Below are 21,767 nucleotides of genomic sequence, written 5' to 3' on the forward strand. Positions count from 1 at the left end.
TTGCCTCTTTATAGCTAAATTCATCTAGTTGGAATGAAGCCTTTTAATGTGGACTAAAAGCAAATATGACAAGACGCAAACATGATGCTGTTCGTTTTCGGTGATGGCTGACAACCAGGATTAGCCAAGCCTGGCTGTTAGCTGCACAGAATAAATCTCCATGGCCACAGATAAAAATCAGCATGCGTTACTGAAAAATCTCAATTTAATCCACAATGTAGCTAAGTTACAAAAATGGTACAACTAGTAATCGAGCACAGCTTTATTGAAACAGTCTCAACCAATATCGTCAGTGTACAAAGAGGAACTGGTGCAAGATGTGACAGTGGATCTTTAAAAAAAAAAAAAAATTCATGAATACCAAAAATGTGAAAAAGAAAAAAGGTTTGAATAAAGAGTGGGAAAAATCATTGGGCAGGAAAAGAAAATAATCATCAGATTTTTTTTGCATTTAATACAAAAAAAATAAATTAAAGAAATCTTTTCAAGTTTACAGGAATATCTATTTGCTGTTCTAACACAGACTTGCTGATAAACCTAAATACCTTGAAGTTCAGCACTGTGTGTTTAAAACATTAAGACCACTGAGACAACACAGACCAAGTAGGCAGGGAGTTAAAAAAAAATACCATTGACAAATAAAACTTTGTTATAAAAGTGAGCTGGGGCAAACATTAAAAAATCCTGAATGTTCAACGTGGCGTAACTTGATGGTCCTTAGGATCGGATCTTTTATGGTCTCTGTGTTTGAGCGTTCCCTCGAGAACATCCTCGAGGTCCTTGAGCAGTTCCCCGTTTGTACCCTTGCTGATAGCCCTCCTTAAAGAAAAGGATTCAGCACAATTATCTGTTTTTTGTACTAGTAAATAGTGTGTCCGGAAAGTACTCACAGCGCTTCACATTTTCCACATTTTGTTATGTTACAGTCTTATTCCAAAATGGGTGAAATTCATTATTTCCCCTCAAAATTCTCCACACAACTCCCCATGAATGACAATGTGAAATAAAGTTGTTTTTTTTAGATTTCTGCAAATTTATTAAAAATAAAACTAAGAACTCACATGTACATAAGTATGCACAGCATTTGCCATGGAGCAAAAAGTTGACCTCAGGTGCACCCTGTTTTCACTGATCATCCTGGAGATGTTTCTACAGCTTAATTGGAGTCCACCTGGGGTAAATTCAGTTGATTGGACATGATCTGGAAAGGCACACACCTGTCTGCATATAAGGTCCCACAGCAGACAGTGCATGTCAGAGCACAAACCGAGCATGAAGTCAAAGGAATCATCTAAAGACCTCAGAGACAGGATTGTCTCAAGGCACAAATCTGGGGAAGGGTAAAAAACAGGGACGGGCAACGAGGGCCAAGACAGTGCAGGCTTTCTTTGCAACCAATCACCTCAGCAGGTGGGTTTGCTGATGAGTGTCTCCCCTGAACATAAACACCTGATCATCAATAAAATCACCTGCTGAGGTGATTGGTATAAAGAGAAACCTGCACTGTCTTGGCACATGATTGCCCACCCCTGGTATAGAAACACTTCTGCTGCTTTGAAACAGTAAATGGACTGCATTTATATAGCACTTTTCCATCTGCATCGGATGCTCAAAGCGATTACAATAATGCCTCACATTTACCCCAATCTCAGGGTGTTGCCATACAAGATACTCACTACACACCGGGAGCAACTAGGGGATAAAGGACCTTGCCCAAGGGCCCTTAGTGATTTTCAGGACAGGCTGGGATTTGAACCAAGGATCCTGTCGTCTCAAGCCCAACACTTAACCACTAGACCATCACCTCCCCTTAACTTCATCTGTAAATGGAAAACAGGGTTCTCCCCAGAACGTTTTAGTATACACACAGCCAAGATATCAAAGGAGTGGCTTCAGGACAACTCTGTGAATGTCCTTGAGTGGTCCAGCCAGAGGCCACACCTGAATCAAATTGAACATCTCTGTAGCAATATGAAAATAGCTGTGCACCGACGGTCCCATCCAACCTGATGGAGCTTGAGAGGTGAAGCAAAGAGGAATGGGCATACCTGCCCAAAGATAGGTGCCCCAAGCTTGTGGGATCATATTCAAGAAGACATGATGCTGTAATTGCTGCCAAAGATGCATCGTCAAAGTACTGAGCAAAGGGTGTGAATACGTACGTACAGCATATGTGATTTCTTAGTTTTTTATTTTTAATAAATTTGCAAAACAAACAAAAAACTTTTTATGTTGTCATTATGGGGTGTTGCAAGTACAATTTTGAGGGAAAAAATTACTCCAAATTGGAAAATGGCTGTAAAATAAATAAAAAGATCAATCATTCTTGTGAACAGAATATAGGATATTTGATAAATTTATAAAGTGAAATGGAGGAAAAACAAACAAAAAAAAAAAAAAAGAAAAAAAAAAAGATCAACACCTTCTTACCCTCTGGTAGGTAGTGCTTGAATAATCCCGTGATGTGTTGAATTGGGTTTGAGCATAACCGCTGCCAGCCGTGCTTGAGAAAGGAGGGCGGTACCCATTATATCCACCTGAGGGAAAAACCCAGAATCAATATATCACACTTTAGGTATTTTCACTGGATGATTTTTTTTGCATAAAACACGTTTTAACAGAAACATGCCTGACCGTAAATCATTTTCCAAAAACAGAACAGTCAGCATTAAGATGGGCAAGATGTCTGCCTGGATGGTTGCTATCTAGGACCCAGGACAGTTCTGTAATACTGTGGATGCGATGACATACAGCACCAGTGTATGCTCTCACACCCGGCCTATCATTATATCATGTCATACCTCTAAAGCCACTGGAGGCTCCCCGGTAGCCGTTTGTCATTCCACGAGCATTCCTGGACCCACCCCTGGGCACCGTCCTGCTGTTGTAAAAGGACTGGCCAGACTGTCCATAACCAGTACCTGCTGACGAGTCTTCACGATCCCCTGCTGAGGGCATGGTGTGGTCTTGGGACTGGAACCCAGAAACAACTGAAGAGAAATAATGTTTGTGAGTAAATGTGGAGGTCAGCAATGTGTTTATGCAGAGTTTACATCTCACCTTTACAAAATAACAAACCAAACAAGTGCTGAAGAATGTATTGCCAGAATATTTTGACCATAAATGGAGCAAATGCAATGGCTTCAGTAACCTCCCAAAGAATAAATTCACTGCCTCAAATTAGATTACAGTTAACAGTTGGTGAGACAGGCTCACAGTGACCAGGGTATCTGTCAGTAAGGCGAGCCCTGTGCATTTGATTATTTTTAGGAAGAAATTTTATTTTTCTTGTCATTACTTCAAGTGCCAAGCAGCATAATGATACCACCTAAAGTGGCAAAACAATAATTACAATACAGTCTCAGCACACCATGGCCTACACAAAAATGTATGATGGCCATCCCAGGGCAGTAGCCATAACCAGGTAGGGATCAAAGAAAGACTAAACAAGGTTCAAAAATTGATAAATGCACCAATCATATTTAAAAGGTACATCACAAATAGTCATAAGGACTCCAAAAAGCCATAGCTTGTACCATCTATGGCCAAATGTTATGGAGTTATGGGGTAAAACCAAAATAAATGGTGACAAAGGCCAATTTCAGTTTGTACAAGTTGTTCCAACTTTGACAGTGCTGGAAATTATTAGTTGAGCCAATAAGAAAAAAAGGAATATTTTGCACCATCTGATATACTTAGTTACCATATTTTGTGGTAACACATGCCCAGTGGTGGGTCCAGTTCCACTAATCCACTAACTGCTAATTATCAAAGCTAATGTTTTCAGTATCGGATTAACTTTTCAGATAACTTTGAAAAGCATTATCGGACCAATTATCTTCCAATAAATTTTGGTCCGATAATTTTTAGATCACTAATACGTTTTTGCAGTGACGTGAATAAAGCATTAACAATTAAAAACCTTTGTTAAGTCTGATATCAAGGATTTTAGCGCTTACCTCTTAAAGGTTTTGTAGCAGAAAAACCGCTCTATCCTCTGTAAACAGAGGAGAGCTGGTTTCAGGAAAAACTGTTCTATCCTCTGCAGTCAGAGAAGAACTGGTCACAAGATAATTCCTCTTGACACCATACCAACTCACTGGCAATATCACCCAAGTCATCCAGAGGCATACAGTTTTAACTTGTGGTTAAAATTTTAACAAAACTAATTTTGGACATGTTATTTAAATTAACATCACTTCTGAAGTTTTACAAAGTGAAAACATCAGCTATATGTTTTAGTTTTAAAGTGCACTAATTTTGAAGGTTTTAGTGTGGAGATGCTGTGTGCAGGTGCATTATGGCTAATCCCGGTACAGTCACAACAGGAGAAGTGCATTTGAGATGCTCTGATCAGGCTCCAAACGGACAACAGCATTAAGCCCTTTGTATATTGTGCCTAAAACTCTCATGAATATATTCTCTTGGTTTATAAACGTTACTTGTTATTGTGTTTGTTTTAAATGTCAGAAGCAGCTCAGGTTGCTTCTCCAATATTTTCCTGTTTGCACTACGGTCTCTACTGCCATCTACTGGCCAGTAGTGTTCATGCCAGTATCCCATAAATTATAATTCTTTGTGCACATGATAGTTGTTGCAGCGTCTTGCTGCAGCTACAGAAAAAAAAAAAAAACCTTGGCAAAAATTATGGAATCATCGGCCTCGGAGGATGTTCATTCAGTTTAATTTTGTAGAAAAAAAAAAGCAGATCACAGACATGATACAAAACTAAAGTCATTTCAAATGGCAACTTTCTGGCTTTAAGAAACACTATAAGAAATCAGGAAAAAAAATTGTGGCAGTCAGTAACTGTTACTTTTTTAGACCAAGCAGAGGGAAAAAAATATGGCATCACTCAATTCTGAGGAAAAAATTATGGAATCATAATAACAAAAGAATGCTCCAACACATCACTAGTATTTTGGTGCACCACCTCTGGCTTTTATAACAGCTTGCAGTCTCTGAGGCATGGACTTAATGAGTGACAAACAGTACTCTTCATCAATCTGGCTCCAACTTTCTCTGATTGCTGTTGCCAGATCAGCTTTGCAGGTTGGAGCCTTGTCATGGACCATTTTCTTCAACTTCGAAAGATTTTCAATTGGATTAAGACCCGGACTATTTGCAGGCCATGACATTGACCCTATGTGTCTTTTTGCAAGGAATGTTTTCACAGTTTTTGCTCTATGGCAAGATGCATTATCATTTTGAGAAATGATTTCATCATCCCCAAACATCCTTTCAATTGATGGGATAAGAAAAGTGTCCAAAATATCAACGTAAACTTGTGCATTTATTGATGATGTAATGAGAGCCATCTCCCCAGTGCCTTTACCTGACATGCAGCCCCATATCATCAATGACTGTGGAAATTTACATGTTCTCTTCAGGCAGTCATCTTTATAAATCTCACTGGAACGGCACCAAACAAAAGTTCCAGCATCATCACCTTGCCCAATGCAGATTCGAGATTCATCACTGAATATGACTTTCATCCAGTCATCCACAGTCCACGATTGCTTTTCCTTAGCCCATTGTAACCTTGTTTTTTTTCTGTTTAGGTGTTAATGATGGCTTTCGTTTAGCTTTTCTGTATGTAAATCCCATTTCCTTTTGGCGGTTTCTTACAGTTCGGTCACAGACGTTGACTCCAGTTTCCTCCCATTCGTTCCTCATTTGTTTTGTTGTGCATTTTTGATTTTTGAGACATATTGCTTTAAGTTTTCTGTCTTGACGCTTTGATGTCTTCCTTGGTCTACCAGTATGTTTGCCTTTAACAACCTTCCCATGTTTGTATTTGGTCCAGAGTTTAGACACAGCTGACTGTGAACAACCAACATCTTTTGCAACATTGCGTGATGATTTACCCTCTTTTAAGAGTTTAATAATCCTCTCCTTTGTTTCAATTGACATCTCTCGTGTTGGAGCCATGATTCATGTCAGTCCACTTGGTGCAACAGCTCTCCAAGGTGTGATCATTCCTTTTTAGATGCAGACTAACGAGCAGATTGATTTGATGCAGGTGTTAGTTTTGGGGATGAAAATTTACAGGGTGATTCCATAATTTATTCCTCAGAATTGAGTGAGTCCATATTTTTTTCCCTCTGCTTGGTCTAAAAAAGTAACCGTTACTGACTGCCACAATTATTTTTCCTGATTTCTTATAGTGTTTCTTAAAGCCAGAAAGTTGCCATTTGAAATTACTTTAGTTTTGTGGCATGTCTGTGATCTGCTTTTTTCTACAAAATTAAACAACTGAATGAACTTCCTCCAAGGCCGGTGATTACATAATTATTGCCAGGGGTTGTGTGTGTGTGTGTATATTATATATATATATATATATATATATATATATATATATATATATATATACACACACACACACACACACACACACACACACACACATTTTGGTTGCATAATGTTCATTTACAATTGTCATGGATTCTGTCGTTTAAACCACAGAACTCTCTGGCACTAATAAAAAATAAAAAAAATAAACTGTATGCAAAGGATTATGGGTAAGGGTCTGAGCTTTTGGGTGCAAGTAGATGGCAGTGTTCTATGCATTTTGAGCCCGGTTACATCAGACGGTTGTCAAATCACTACTTGACTTAGTTATGGATTTTACAAATAGCTTTTTTTTTTTTTTTACATATAATTAAAATGGCATATTTTATAAAAGCACATTTGAATACCAACACACACGCCACGTCACATTGTGTTGGTTTTTACACAGAATGAATGAGTCAACCAATCAGTGTTAGTGGAGGCTCATTTACCCATAATCCCTTCGGCATCTGTCTGTTACAAAACTTCAGAATTATTGCATTATTCAACATTAAAACATATGTGTTATATTTTAACTTTGTACAAATGACAGAATTGACATTAATGGAGTTATTCTATCCGTATTAATTTTATTTATAAATCAAACCACAAGTCAATCAATCAATCAATCAATTTTTTTTATATAGCGCCAAATCACAACAAACAGTTGCCCCAAGGCGCTTTATATTGTAAGGCAAGGCCATACAATAATTATGTAAAACCCCAACGGTCAAAACAACCCCCTGTGAGCAAGCACTTGGCTACAGTGGGAAGGAAAAACTCCCTTTTAACAGGAAGAAACCTCCAGCAGAACCAGGCTCAGGGAGGGGCAGTCTTCTGCTGGGACTGGTTGGGGCTGAGGGAGAGAACCGGGAAAAAGACATGCTGTGGAGGGGAGCAGAGATCGATTGCTAATGATTAAATGCAGAGTGGTGCATACAGAGCAAAAAGAGAAAGAAACAGTGCATCATGGGAACCCCCCAGCAGTCTACGTCTATAGCAGCATAACTAAGGGATGGTTCAGGGTCACCTGATCCAGCCCTAACTATAAGCTTTAGCAAAAGGAAAGTTTTAAGCCTAATCTTAAAAGTAGAGAGGGTGTCTGTCTCCCTGATCTGAATTGGGAGCTGGTTCCACAGGAGAGGAGCCTGAAAGCTGAAGGCTCTGCCTCCCATTCTACTCTTACAAACCCTAGGAACTACAAGTAAGCCTGCAGTCTGAGAGCGAAGCGCTCTATTGGGGTGATATGGTACTACGAGGTCCCTAAGATAAGATGGGACCTGATTATTCAAAACCTTATAAGTAAGAAGAAGAATTTTAAATTCTATTCTAGAATTAACAGGAAGCCAATGAAGAGAGGCCAATATGGGTGAGATATGCTCTCTCCTTCTAGTCCCCGTCAGTACTCTAGCTGCAGCATTTTGAATTAACTGAAGGCTTTTTAGGGAACTTTTATGACAACCTGATAATAATGAATTACAATAGTCCAGCCTAGAGGAAATAAATGCATGAATTAGTTTTTCAGCATCACTCTGAGACAAGACCTTTCTGATTTTAGAGATATTGCGTAAATGCAAAAAAGCAGTACTACATATTTGTTTAATATGCGCTTTGAATGACATATCCTGATCAAAAATGACTCCAAGATTTCTCACAGTATTACTAGAGGTCAGGGTAATGCCATCCAGAGTAAGGATCTGGTTAGACACCATGTTTCTAAGATTTGTGGGGCCAAGTACAATAACTTCAGTTTTATCTGAGTTTAAAAGCAGGAAATTAGAGGTCATCCATGTCTTTATGTCTGTAAGACAATCCTGCAGTTTAGCTAATTGGTGTGTGTCCTCTGGCTTCATGGATAGATAAAGCTGGGTATCATCTGCGTAACAATGAAAATTTAAGCAATACCGTCTAATAATACTGCCTAAGGGAAGCATGTATAAAGTGAATAAAATTGGTCCTAGCACAGAACCTTGTGGAACTCCATAATTAACTTTAGTCTGTGAAGAAGATTCCCCATTTACATGAACAAACTGTAATCTATTAGACAAATATGATTCAAACCACCGCAGCGCAGTGCCTTTAATACCTATGGCATGCTCTAATCTCTGTAATAAAATTTTATGGTCAACAGTATCAAAAGCAGCACTGAGGTCTAACAGAACAAGCACAGAGATGAGTCCACTGTCTGAGGCCATAAGAAGATCATTTGTAACCTTCACTAATGCTGTTTCTGTACTATGATGAATTCTAAAACCTGACTGAAACTCTTCAAATAGACCATTCCTCTGCAGATGATCAGTTAGCTGTTTTACAACTACCCTTTCAAGAATTTTTGAGAGAAAAGGAAGGTTGGAGATTGGCCTATAATTAGCTAAGATAGCTGGGTCAAGTGATGGCTTTTTAAGTAATGGTTTAATTACTGCCACCTTAAAAGCCTGTGGTACATAGCCAACTAACAAAGATAGATTGATCATATTTAAGATTGAAGCATTAAATAATGGTAGGGCTTCCTTGAGCAGCCTGGTAGGAATGGGGTCTAATAAACATGTTGATGGTTTGGATGAAGTAACTAATGAAAATAACTCAGACAGAACAATCGGAGAGAAAGAGTCTAACCAAATACCGGCATCACTGAAAGCAGCCAAAGATAACGATACGTCTTTGGGATGGTTATGAGTAATTTTTTTCTCTAATAGTTAAAATTTTGTTAGCAAAGAAAGTCATGAAGTCATTACTAGTTAAAGTTAATGGAATACTCAGCTCAATAGAGCTCTGACTCTTTGTCAGCCTGGCTACAGTGCTGAAAAGAAACCTGGGGTTGTTCTTATTTTCTTCAATTAGTGATGAGTAGAAAGATGTCCTAGCTTTACGGAGGGCTTTTTTTATAGAGCAACAGACTCTTTTTCCAGGCTAAGTGAAGATCTTCTAAATTAGTGAGACGCCATTTCCTCTCCAACTTACGGGTTATCTGCTTTAAGCTACGAGTTTGTGAGTTATACCACGGAGTCAGGCACTTCTGATTTAAAGCTCTCTTTTTCAGAGGAGCTACAGCATCCAAAGTTGTCTTCAATGAGGATGTAAAACTATTGACGAGATACTCTATCTCCCTTACAGAGTTTAGGTAGCTACTCTGCACTGTGTTGGTATATAGCATTAGAGAACATAAAGAAGGAATCATATCCTTAAACCTAGTTACAGCGCTTTCTGAAAGACTTCTAGTGTAATGAAACTTATTCCCCACTGCTGGGTAGTCCATCAGAGTAAATGTAAATGTTATTAAGAAATGATCAGACAGAAGGGAGTTTTCAGGGAATACTGTTAAGTCTTCTATTTCCATACCATAAGTCAGAACAAGATCTAAGATATGATTAAAGTGGTGGGTGGACTCATTTACTTTTTGAGCAAAGCCAATAGAGTCTAATAATAGATTAAATGCAGTGTTGAGGCTGTCATTCTCAGCATCTGTGTGGATGTTAAAATCGCCCACTATAATTATCTTATCTGAGCTAAGCACTAAATCAGACAAAAGGTCTGAAAATTCACAGAGAAACTCACAGTAACGACCAGGTGGACGATAGATAATAACAAATAAAACTGGTTTTTGGGACTTCCAATTTGGATGGACAAGACTAAGAGACAAGCTTTCAAATGAATTAAAGCTCTGTCTGGGTTTTTGATTAATTAATAAGCTGGAATGGAAGATTGCTGCTAATCCTCCGCCCCGGCCCGTGCTACGAGCATTCTGACAGTTAGTGTGACTCGGGGGTGTTGACTCATTTAAACTAACATATTCATCCTGCTGTAACCAGGTTTCTGTTAGGCAGAATAAATCAATATGTTGATCAATTATATCATTTACCAACAGGGACTTAGAAGAGAGAGACCTAATGTTTAATAGACCACATTTAACTGTTTTAGTCTGTGGTGCAGTTGAAGGTGCTATATTATTTTTTCTTTTTGAATTTTTATGCTTAAACAGATTTTTGCTGGCTATTGGTGGTCTGGGAGCAGGCACCGTCTCTACGGGGATGGGGTAATGAGGGGATGGCAGGGGGAGAGAAGCTGCAGAGAGGTGTGTAAGACTACAACTCTGCTTCCTGGTCCCAACCCTGGATAGTCACGGTTTGGAAGATTTAAGAAAATTGGCCAGATTTCTAGAAATGAGAGCTGCTCCATCCAAAGTGGGATGCATGCCGTCTCTCCTAACAAGACCATGTTTTCCCCAGAAGCTTTGCCAATTATCTATGAAGCCCACCTCATTTTTTGGACACCACTCAGACAGCCAGCAATTCAAGGAGAACATGCGGCTAAACATGTCACTCCCGGTCCGATTGGGGAGGGGCCCAGAGAAAACTACAGAGTCCGACATTGTTTTTGCAAAGTTACACACCGATTTAATGTTAATTTTAGTGACCTCCGATTGGCGTAACCGGGTGTCATTACTGCCGACGTGAATTACAATCTTAACAAATTTACGCTTAGCCTTAGCCAGCAGTTTCAAATTTCCTTCAATGTCGCCTGCTCTGGCCCCCGGAAGACAATTGACTATGGTTGCTGGTGTCGCTAACTTCACATTTCTCAAAACAGAGTCACCAATAACCAGAGTTTGATCCTCGGCGGGTGTGTCGTCGAGTGGGGAAAAACGGTTAGAGATGTGAACGGGTTGGCGGTGTACACGGGGCTTCTGTTTAGGGCTACGCTTCCTCCTCACAGTCACCCAGTCGGCCTGCTTTCCCGGCTGCTCGGGATCTGCCAGGGGGAAACTAACGGCGGCTAAGCTACCTTGGTCCGCACCGACTACAGGGGCCTGGCTAGCTGTAGAATTTTCCACGGTGCGGAGCCGAGTCTACAATTCGCCCAGCCTGGCCTCCAAAGCTACGAATAAGCTACACTTATTACAAGTACCGTTACTGCTAAAGGAGGCCGAGGAATAACTAAACATTTCACACCCAGAGCAGAAAAGTGCGGGAGAGACAGGAGAAGCCGCCATGTTAATCGGCTAAGAGCTAGTAGCTACGCTAACCTAGCGGATTCCTAAAAACACGCAAAGTGAATAATGTGTAAATAATTTAGAGGTGATTCAGCAGAAGGAGTGCTTTAGTTAAGGCACGTAAAGATTACACTGGGAAACAAATCGTAATCTAGATAACTAGATCAATCTAACTGCGCAGATTAAACAGCTAACAGATACAGAAAAACACCGCTGTGCTCCGGAACAGTAAGTGATACAATACCGCAGTGAGAGCCAACCACCAGTAGAGGCACTGCTTTATTTTGTCAGCACTGCTTTATTTTCCAAGACCTCCACCTCACGGCAACGCTGTTATTGAGTAGAGAGTTGAGCTTCGCTGTTCCTCTCAACTGCTTCTACAAGCTATGTAGTAAACAGGAGTTTCCAGCAATGGGCAGGAGGCACAAAGACAGAAGTGCTGACTCATTGTTTGGGTCTGTCGCCTTTGTGAGTGGTCGCCTTTGATGCTAACAGAAGCTATCGTGGTGTTAAAACTCAAAATCAGCTTGTTAGTAGCTGCAAGGGTACCAGAGACAATACTGAAAGTTATCAGTTATCGGTTAGCTGTAGCTTCCGATAAATTTTTGGGTGGTTTGTCGGTTTAGCTTTATAAAAGATAACTTTTCAGTTAGCTGATTATCTGTTATCGAAGCTAACATTTTGGTTAGCTGTGCCCACCATTGCACATGCCCTAAAATTGAATAAAATGAATGCTGACCTTGTTTGGACGTTACTTTGAAGACCAAGCATTCAAAAGTCACAACTATTCTATGCCAGTAGATTTCTGCTTTAATTCAAGGGATATGACACAGTTATTGCATTAAACATTTAAGAATTACTCCCATTTTTATACAGTCCCTTCTTTTCCAAAGGCCATAAGTAATTGGACAAACTAAATAAAAAGGACCACTGACCTCTTATTTAGGAATACATAAAAACAACATGTACAGCCAGGTTTTTCATGACTTGTACAGCCAGTTTTCTTTATGAATCTATGTCTTGGGCTTCATTCAAATGATTATATTCAGTTTTATTGGAACATCAGCATTTTTACTGAATACACTGCGGGTTACGAAGCGGCGCAACGTACTTATGTTGATCGCAAAATACAATAATTTAATTTGAAAGCCAAATTAAAGCCATATTACTTATTTGGAGACAAAAAAACAAAACAAAAAAAAAAACAGCCCAAATCGGCTGTGTGTCCTGGAGTAAATAATGAAGTTAGCACAGGTGGCGTGACCTTCAGACAGCCAATGCTCAGGACCTGAGGTTATGTCACTTTTATGGCTAAAATAGCTCTGAATCTGTGTGCATTTTTCAGACGCTGTATGGCTAATTTTATTTTTATCAGCTATATCAAGACACGCACAAGATAAAAAGTTAGAAGCAATGAGCCATAATCTGGTATATAATTTTTTAAGAGCGTGTTTATTGGAGTGTGACATGCCCTTTAACTGAAACAATTTTCTGTAGATTGAATAGGCAGCAATTTCTCGTATCATGCTGATTTTAGATCAGCTCGATTTCCATCAGTTCCCCCCCACTTCATCAAACTACACGTTTTATGTTCTGTTTTGAATCCACTCAGACAAATGCACCTGGTGTCACCGCCTGAACGCTCCCCCCCCCCAAAAAAAAATCGGTCTGCCCTGCCTTCACTGCACATGCGTCTTATCGCCTCGTTTCTCAAAACGGCCTTGATCCCAAAACGGCCTTGTTTCTTTAGAATAATTTAAGAGGTTTTAATTTGCCATCTGATGGTTAATAATCGCATTATTCCCTTTGATTGTTTTGGGTGTAGAGAATCAGACTCAGACGCATGCACAGTGAAGGCAGGGAGGACTGCTGGCACCTCCCTACCTAGCTGACCTAATTAAACCTTACGTACCGGCCCCAGCTTTATGTTCTCAGGGTGCAGGCCTACTTTGTGTTCCTAGGGTCAATAAGAAGTCTGCAGGTCACAGAGCTTTCTCTTATCGTGCCCCTGTTCTGTGGAATGATCTCCCTGCGTCAATAAAACAATCAGATTCTGTGGAGACTTTCAAGTCCAGACTTAAGACGCACTTACAACCCCTGGCAATAATTATGGAATCACCGGCCTCGGCGGATGTTCATTCAGTTGTTTAATTTTGTAGAAAAAAAGCAGATCACAGACATGACATAAAACTAAAGTAATTTCAATCAATCAATCAATTTTATTTATATAGCGCCAAATCACAATAAACAGTTGCCCCAAGGCGCTTTATATTGTAAGGCAAGGCCATACAATAATTACGTAAAAACCCCAACGGTCAAAACGACCCCCTGTGAGCAAGCACTTGGCGACAGTGGGAAGGAAAAACTCCCTTTTAACAGGAAGAAACCTCCAGCAGAACCAGGCTCAGGGAGGGGCAGTCTTCTGCTGGGACTGGTTGGGGCTGAGGGAGAGAACCAGGAAAAAGACATGCTGTGGAGGGGAGCAGAGATCAATCACTAATGATTAAATGTAGAGTGGTGCATACAGAGTAAAAAGAGAAAGAAACACTCAGTGCATCATGGGAACCCCCCAGCAGTCTAAGTCTATAGCAGCATAACTAAGGGATGGTTCAGGGTCACCTGATCCAGCCCTAACTATAAGCAAAAAGGAAAGTTTTAAGCCTAATCTTAAAAGTAGAGAGGGTGTCTGTCTCCCTGATCTGAATTGGGAGCTGGTTCTACAGGAGAGGAGCCTGAAAGCTGAAGGCTCTGCCTCCCATTCTACTCTTACAAACCCTAGGAACTACAAGTAAGCTTGCAATTTCAAATGGAAACTTTCTGGCTTTAAGAAACACTATAAGAAATCAGGAAAAAAAATGTGGCAGTCAGTAACAGTTACTTTTTTAGACCAAGCAGAGGGGAAAAAAAAAATATGGAATCACTCAATTCTGAGGAATAAATGATGGATGGAGAGGATGATCAAACTCTTAAAAAGGGGTAAATCATCATGCAATGTTGCAAAAGATGTTGGTTGTTCACAGTCAGCTGTGTCTAAACTCTGGACCAAATACAAACAACATGGGAAGGTTGTTAAAGGCAAACATACTGGTAGACCAAGGAAGACATCAAAGCGTCAAGACAGAAAACTTAAAGCAATATGTCTCAAAAATCGAAAATGCACAACAAATGAGGAATGAATGGAAGGAAACTGGAGTCAACGTCTGTGACCAAACTGTAAGAAACCGCCTAAAGGAAATGGGATTTACATACAGAAAAGCTAAACGAAATCCATCATTAACACCTAAACAGAAAAAAACAAGGTTACAATGGGCTAAGGAAAAGCAATCGTGGACTGTGGATGACTGGATGAAAGTCATATTCAGTGATGAATCTTGAATCTGCATTGGGCAAGGTGATGATGCTGGAACTTTTGTTTGATGTCGTTCCAATGAGATTTATAAAGATGACTGCCTGAAGAGAACATGTAAATTTCCACAGTCATTGATGATATGGGGCTGCATGTCAGGTAAAGGCACTGGGGAGATGGCTGTCATTACATCATCAATAAATGCACAAGTTTACGTTGATATTTTGGACACTTTTCTTATCCCATCAATTGAAAGGATGTTTGGGGATGATGAAATCATTTTTCAAGATGATAATGCATCTTGCCATAGAGCAAAAACTGTGAAAACATTCCTTGCAAAAAGACACATAGGGTCAATGTCATGGCCTGCAAATAGTCCGGATCTTAATCCAATTGAAAATCTTTGGTGGAAGTTGAAGAAAATGGACCTTGACAAGGCTCCAACCTGCAAAGCTGATCTGGCAACAGCAATCAGAGAAAGTTGGAGCCAGATTGATGAAGAGTACTGTTTGTCACTCATTAAGTCCATGCCTCAGAGACTGCAAGCTGTTATAAAAGCCAGGTGGTGAAAAGAGGTGGTGCAACAAAATACTAGTGATGTGTTGGAGCGTTCTTTTGTTTTTCACGATTCCATAATTTTTTCCTCAGAATTGAGTGATTCCATATTTTTTTCCCTCTGCTTGGTCTAAAAAAGTAACTGTTACTGACTGCCACAATTTTGTTTTCCTGATTTCTTATAGTGTTTCTTAAAGCCAGAAAGTTGCCATTTGAAATGACTTTAGTTATGTGTCATGTCTGTGATCTGCTTTTTTTCTTACAAAATTAAACAACTGAATGAACATCCTCCGAGGCCGGTGATTCCATAATTTTTGCCAGGGGTTGTATTTTCCCTTTCATATGGCTAGCATACTGGTACAGTTTTGCTTTACGCTTTTTACTCTTAATTCATGTTATTAGTAATTGGAGCGGGCCGTGGCCTCAACTTCACCTAAATTCTGGGTCTTTTAGTGAATCTTAGGGCTAGTGACCGACGATCACCTTAGTATTTCTCTGTTTTTCTTGTTGATTAATACTGGCAAATTATACAGTTTTTTTTTGTCTTTCTGATGCCTGATTCTGTTTTTTCTCTGTTTAAGGTGCAGCTCCATCCAGAGATGGGAGTTGTGTTTGTGTTGGCGACCCTCCTGTCCTGTGCACCAACAGCAATTCCTGTATATTAGTCTATGAATTGTTCTGTAATTTATATTTGTAGCATGGCCAAGCAGAGGGTCACCCCTTTGAGTCTGGTCTGCTTGAGGTTTCTTCCTCAGAGGGAGTTTTTCCTTACCAATGTTGCTCTGGGGGTTGGTAAGGTTAGACCTTACCTGTGTGAAGCGCTTTGAGGCAACTCTGCACTGATTTGGCACTATATAAAGGGGAAAAAAAGGGGGGGGGAGGCGTTCAGCTGGCGACACCGGTCTGTCTCCTCACCTGACTGTAGTGTTTCCTGTGAGATGTCAGGCTGGTCAACAGCATTCTCAGTTTGGCTGATGAAGCTCTGTCCAAAGCCGCTGGAGAATTGACTGGGCTGCTTCAGAGGCTCAGCATGACCATCAGAAACTGACTGTACAGGTACATTCATGTTATATACCTAAAGGGAGGGGGAAAAAAAACAAAAAACAAAACAAAAAAAAAACAGATTCCTCTAATTATTTATGTACTTTAGACACTGACAGTTCCCGTACTAATTCCAACCTCAAAATGACATCCACCAACCAGGTTTTGCAAAAGCGAACTGTTGCACTACTGAATTAGACACAAAGCATACCACTTGCACCGACTGGAATGGTGCTGCGTTGACATTGATGCCTCCGCTGTGGGTGGTTTTGGAGACAGGTGGGAAAGCAGAGGACAAGGAACATGGGGTAGAGGGCTGCTTAGAGGACAGAGACATCGAAGCCTGGAGAGCAGTTAAGAATGGAAGTGGGAGGGAAAGAAAACAATTCCACAGCATTCCACAGCAGTGTACAGAGAGACCACATTCACATGCACACCAAAGATATTCCTGCAAAAAGCACTATTATACTCGTATATAAGATACCGTATTTCCTTAATTAAACGCCTGGGCGTTAATTTGTTTTTACACCTGTGTTCAGACTTGGCACCTAAATGAGGCAGGGCTTTATTCAAGGCCAGCAATTAAGAAAACTTTGCTTGCTGCCTGCACTGTAATATGGTGCTGTTTCACACATATCCCCAGTCAAAACAACGGAGACCACAAGGAGTGTGATTGGCATGGGTTAAAGCAATAAATTTTCATCTGACTGAAATTTTTTCCTGGCAAAAATCAATGCCAGCAATTTCCTAAAATGTGGCATAGTGGGGGCACACACTCTTTTTTTCCCCTCAATAAATACAATAAACACATTATAGAGTATACAAATCTATTCTAAATAGCCTCTAAGGAGACAAACAGAGACAAAGCATAAAAAGAATGCAAAACTTGAACTTAAAGGTACATGAAAGGGTGGTGGGGGGGGGGTAGGGTGTAGTCTTGATTCTGGGGGATCTCCCCCAGAACAGTTTTAAAAGAGCAAGTCAAATTTTGTGTATTCTGGTGAATTTTAATATGTATGAAGCCCTCTGAAATAAAGAAAACTCACTTCAAACTGTGAAGTAAAAATACAGTATTGATTATGGGGGTCTGGGGGATCTCCCCCAGGAAAATTTTAAAAGAGCAAGTCAAAATTTGTATATTCTGGTGAATTTTAATGAGTATGAAGCCCTCTGAAACAAAGAAAACTCACTTCAAACTGTCAAGTAAAAATTCTTTGTCTTCTGTAGTATTTTGATCGATTCCATTCCGGTAAAGGCATCAAACGGGTGCTGTGTCGCTGGTTGTACAGTCAATAAAATACAAAATTAGGGTGTAAAGCAATTGACAACATTGTTCTGCTGTGCACAAAGTAACACTGTCACCCGTTTTGAAAACGCATGCGCACTGAGAAACTCAAAACTGGCTTATTCACATTTAATCAGTAAAATGCTCACTCGTAAAACAAACTAGGGCTTGCAACTAACGATTATTTTAGTAATCAATTAATCGGTTGATTATTTTTTTCAATTATTCGTTTTTAATTTTTTGTTTTTTACTTACATGTGAGTTTTCTTGAATTTCTTGGAGTTATTATTAAAAGGCATTTTTAGATGCCTACAGAAACTATCTCAACCACTGACAACATATTACAGCAAGAGTCCACAAAAGTTTTTTAAAGGCCTGACTAAAGTGTAAGATGTTATCTTTAATAAGATATTTTCATGAGAAAAGACACAAATGTGTCTTAGATGTGGTTTGACCAAAACAAATTGTCATTAAATTTAAATAAAACAGGGATGAAGTGGAGGTGTAAGAGTTACTAGGTGTTCACAGCAAACAGCTATTTATTTCTATATTTATTTATGTTCACTGTTATGGATTTATCTTGTGTTGTTTCTTTTTGTCTGTTTCTCTAAAAATTGTATTGTAGCATTATCAGTTATTATCACTATTATTGTTATTGTTGCTATTATTAATATATAAATAAAACTAAATCAAATATTACAATTTGTAATACGTTCGACTTTTACAGCTTAATGCTAACTTTAACATTGAAAACGCCATAGACATGCTAACACGTTAGCATCGGTCCCGTTTTTAAGTTCTAAAATACATCTACCAACTGTTTCAGAAGATCATAACAGGTAGGTAAAGGTAAATATTACTCACAGACACATGGTCTTTAGGGTTTTAGCGGGGAAAAATTAAGATAAAGCGAAATAAAACAAAGAACCGAAGCAGCAGATCAAAGCATTGCTTCACTGGTTCAAAGCAAAGCCACACCTTGCTCTACTTGGGGAAGATCTGCCAATGTGTCCCACGAAGACAGAGAGGAGAAGGACCGCGGTAGAGTTCAGTGACTGCGGCTCATGGCAAGCAGGAAACAGTGCGGAGAGGAGTGAAAATTCATACAGTCCCCTCCGCAGTGCGGCACCATCCACGCTGACATTGCTGCTGCTTTGATTAGCGCAGAATGGGATGTTGCTTTGACAATGACAGTATCATATTTCGGCCCCAAAACATGCATGACACCACGTGTGCACGCATATGTGTAGTTAAATTTTCCAAATGACAGAAATCTGTCGTGGTGACGGAGAACTTTAACCCATGGATTGGTCACTTTTCGATTTCACTCCTTTCTCTCCCGTCATATTTTAAAAGTTTTTGCAGTGTGCATGCCGATTACATTTCAATCATGGATCAAATAGAGGAACGTTTGGCAGAAAAGTCAGAAAATATGACCAACATTACAACAGGGCATCTAAAAACAACAAAGACACTCAAATGACTCACAACACACCAGGAACAGTGGCAGTGCAGGTGGAAAGGAAGTCCTGCCCTGTTCTCCACGTCGTCCCCCTACTATTCGGGTGGTAAATTGCATTATGACACACACCAACACAACGGAGAAATTCAAAAGGGTTACGCCCAAGTCTATGTCATTGCGTGGCCATGGAGTTACGGAGTTGTACAAGCATAAATCAGGCCCGGTGCTTATTAAAGGCAGGATAAAACTTTTTTTGATCCGGCCATTAAATGAGGCAAGCCCCTTATTCAAGGCCAGGTCTTTAATCAAGGAAATACGGTCGACTTTAATAGTGGGTAGGGTAGCCACCTGCCATGTAAGACCAAAACGTTTGCATGTTTTTGTGCCAATGTTTCACCTCAGTCTTAAGCAGTTAAAGCAGCCAGGTTTGACCAAATGCTTCCTGCTTCTATTTTACTTACTTGTGAGGACTGCAGTGGCCCAGAAACCGCACTTGTCTGAAGAAGTCTCGACTCTGAATGAGCTGTGAGTGCAAAAATACAAAGAGAGAAATGCTAAACCAATTATCTTACCAATGAGATAGGATAACATACCCACTTAAGAAATTTTTAAATGTTGACCAGATTAGTCAAAAAATGTGCTTGCATCAAAGCATTATGCAGAAAAAAAAATGTAAATTTTAGCATAACGTGTTCTCTCATTTGAAAAATATGGAACACTTATTACCCTAGATGTTCTCTCACTCACACACACACACCCCTTAAGACAATAACCCGATTTAATCCAAACAACCTCATCGTACTTTCCTGTTTCTTTCTGAGTTATCGCTGCTATTTTTGTTGTACTGTTGACACTTCGGGGTGGGCAACAGATATTTATCATAACATATGCCACCAGTTTGAAGAGTATGCTGATAACTACTGAAACCAGAAGAAACTACAGGGTTCATTCTTCTTACATCTTCCCCAGTTAGGCCATTTGGCCTGTCAGCCGAGAGCATTTTGTCCTCCATTCTCCATGGTCCAGGAAGACCCTCAAGTCTGCTACTTCTGTATTTTATGAGTATTTACTGGGTGTTATCCCTACACCTCTTCCTAGGTCTTCATGGTGGGCCTTCTGGTTTAAAGTTGAAGGCTATCTTTGGGATTCTACCAGCCTCCATTCTGCCCACGTCCAAGCCACTTCAGCAGAGATCTTTCCAAACAGACTTTGAGCCTAAAATCGTCCGTTCACACAATGGAGCCTCTGTGTCTTTACTTTGTAATCCTGCTGCAAGCATCAGTGCAACCTTCTGTGTCAACAATTTCCTCTGTTTTGAAGGATAACAGAGGCTCAGATTAATAGCTGCTTTTCATAGCCCTTGCAAGTTACACTCTAAGGGCTCTACTTTCAGCACCTCTAAGTTGGACAATAAAGTGCCTGGGGCAAGTAACGAGTTATTGCAAGATAATAAATTAAATGAACCAACTTCTAAAATCCAGCTACTGTACTGATAGAAGAAAAATAAATAAATAAATCGGCTGTGTCACGGTGTGCCAGTTCCAAGTGCTGAGGAATGAAACATGTCACTGCCTTCTCATCTTTGTTGCACATGCACAGTTCTGTGTTGACCTAGTTAGTTATGGGAATTTAATATTTTTTTGGTTGGGGGGGGGGGGGCGCTCAGTTATGCGATGGTAGACAATGATGGCATTGGAGTAAGTGGGGATAGAAAATGGATGGATGGAGGTAATGATGTTGAAATGCTAAGAAACAGGCTGTCTGTCCGGGTGATCGCCGCCTAGGACCCAAGGTGGTTTTGTGGTGTCAAGGACGTGGCAAAGCACAGTACCAGTACATGCTCCTAGAGTTCACTCGCAGGTTTCACAGATGTTTTCACAAGGAATGAGACTGGGTTATGCAGAGTTCTGCAGGTCACAATTCACCTCCACCAATGACAAGCAAAGATGTAAGAAGAGAGGATACAGTTGATACCTTAAATTACACCCCACAGCTAAAAACATTCAAACTCAATTTTGCCAAGATCCACACATTTCAAGTTCATAAATTCAACTGAAGTCAATTTGAGTGTCCATTTTATTTCCGTTAGATTTTGCACTCAAAATAATGACTATTAATTTCAACACACACTGCATTAGTTTTTTTTTTTTTTTTTTTTTTTTTAAAGAGTCAAATGTTTACCTAGATTGGTGGTCAAGTTGCACCAAGTCTGGGAGCACAAGCTGGTGCTGCGCTTTGCCGCATCCATGACATCACGAACAGCCTCGGATCCTGGATGGCAACCACCCAGAAAAACAACCAGTCCAATCCCATGTCTCTAAAATAACCATTGCCGCAGCCATGTGAAACATGGGCATCACCTTGGCCTTCTCCAGCTACTGGGATCTTGAACACTCAGGCACCTGCATGCTGGATCACAGACAGAGAGATGTGCCACATGGCCAAAATGTCGAAGCTAATGTTCCCTCACAGTGCAAATGATACTCCTCATCTTAGTCTCTCTCTAACCGCTTAGCTGATACAAAGTCATTCAAGTTGTACTGAAGGATCCAGTCATCACCTTAGATCACTGGTGAACATCCAACTCACAACTGTACAGCTAGACAGGTAGCATCAAGCCCCCAAAGACTTGGAGTTGCATTCTTCTGTAAAGATATTGGCACTGCCAAACACATCTGTCCAACAAAGTTATGACTCCATAAACTCATCCCAGGTGTCTCGATCTCAAAAGCAGAGGACCCAGGGACATGAATGCCTA

General features: G+C 40.1%; 1 protein-coding gene across 5 annotated transcripts in view; it reads right to left on the minus strand.

Annotated features, from left to right (window-relative positions):
* Positions 1-234: 234 nt before the first annotated feature.
* caprin1a (cell cycle associated protein 1a) overlaps positions 235-21,767 on the minus strand; it is a 103,400-nt gene continuing 81,867 nt past the window's right edge. For 3 of the 5 annotated variants that reach the window (XM_034191310.1, XM_034191296.1, XM_034191318.1), the window contains 6 exons: positions 19,471-19,532; positions 16,474-16,605; positions 16,137-16,296; positions 2,802-2,990; positions 2,431-2,537; positions 235-819 (listed from right to left, as the gene is read on the minus strand). In XM_034191310.1, the coding sequence (XP_034047201.1) occupies positions 733-819; positions 2,431-2,537; positions 2,802-2,990; positions 16,137-16,296; positions 16,474-16,605; positions 19,471-19,532 (737 nt within the window). In that variant the 3' untranslated portion in view covers positions 235-732. The remainder of the gene's footprint in view (positions 820-2,430; positions 2,538-2,801; positions 2,991-16,136; positions 16,297-16,473; positions 16,606-19,470; positions 19,533-21,767) is intronic. The other 2 variants (XM_034191326.1, XM_034191302.1) reach the window with 2 other exon arrangements.

The sequence above is a fragment of the Thalassophryne amazonica genome, chromosome 2 (assembly GCF_902500255.1).
Source record: "Thalassophryne amazonica chromosome 2, fThaAma1.1, whole genome shotgun sequence".
In the NCBI taxonomy this organism is placed as follows: Eukaryota; Metazoa; Chordata; class Actinopteri; order Batrachoidiformes; family Batrachoididae; genus Thalassophryne; species Thalassophryne amazonica.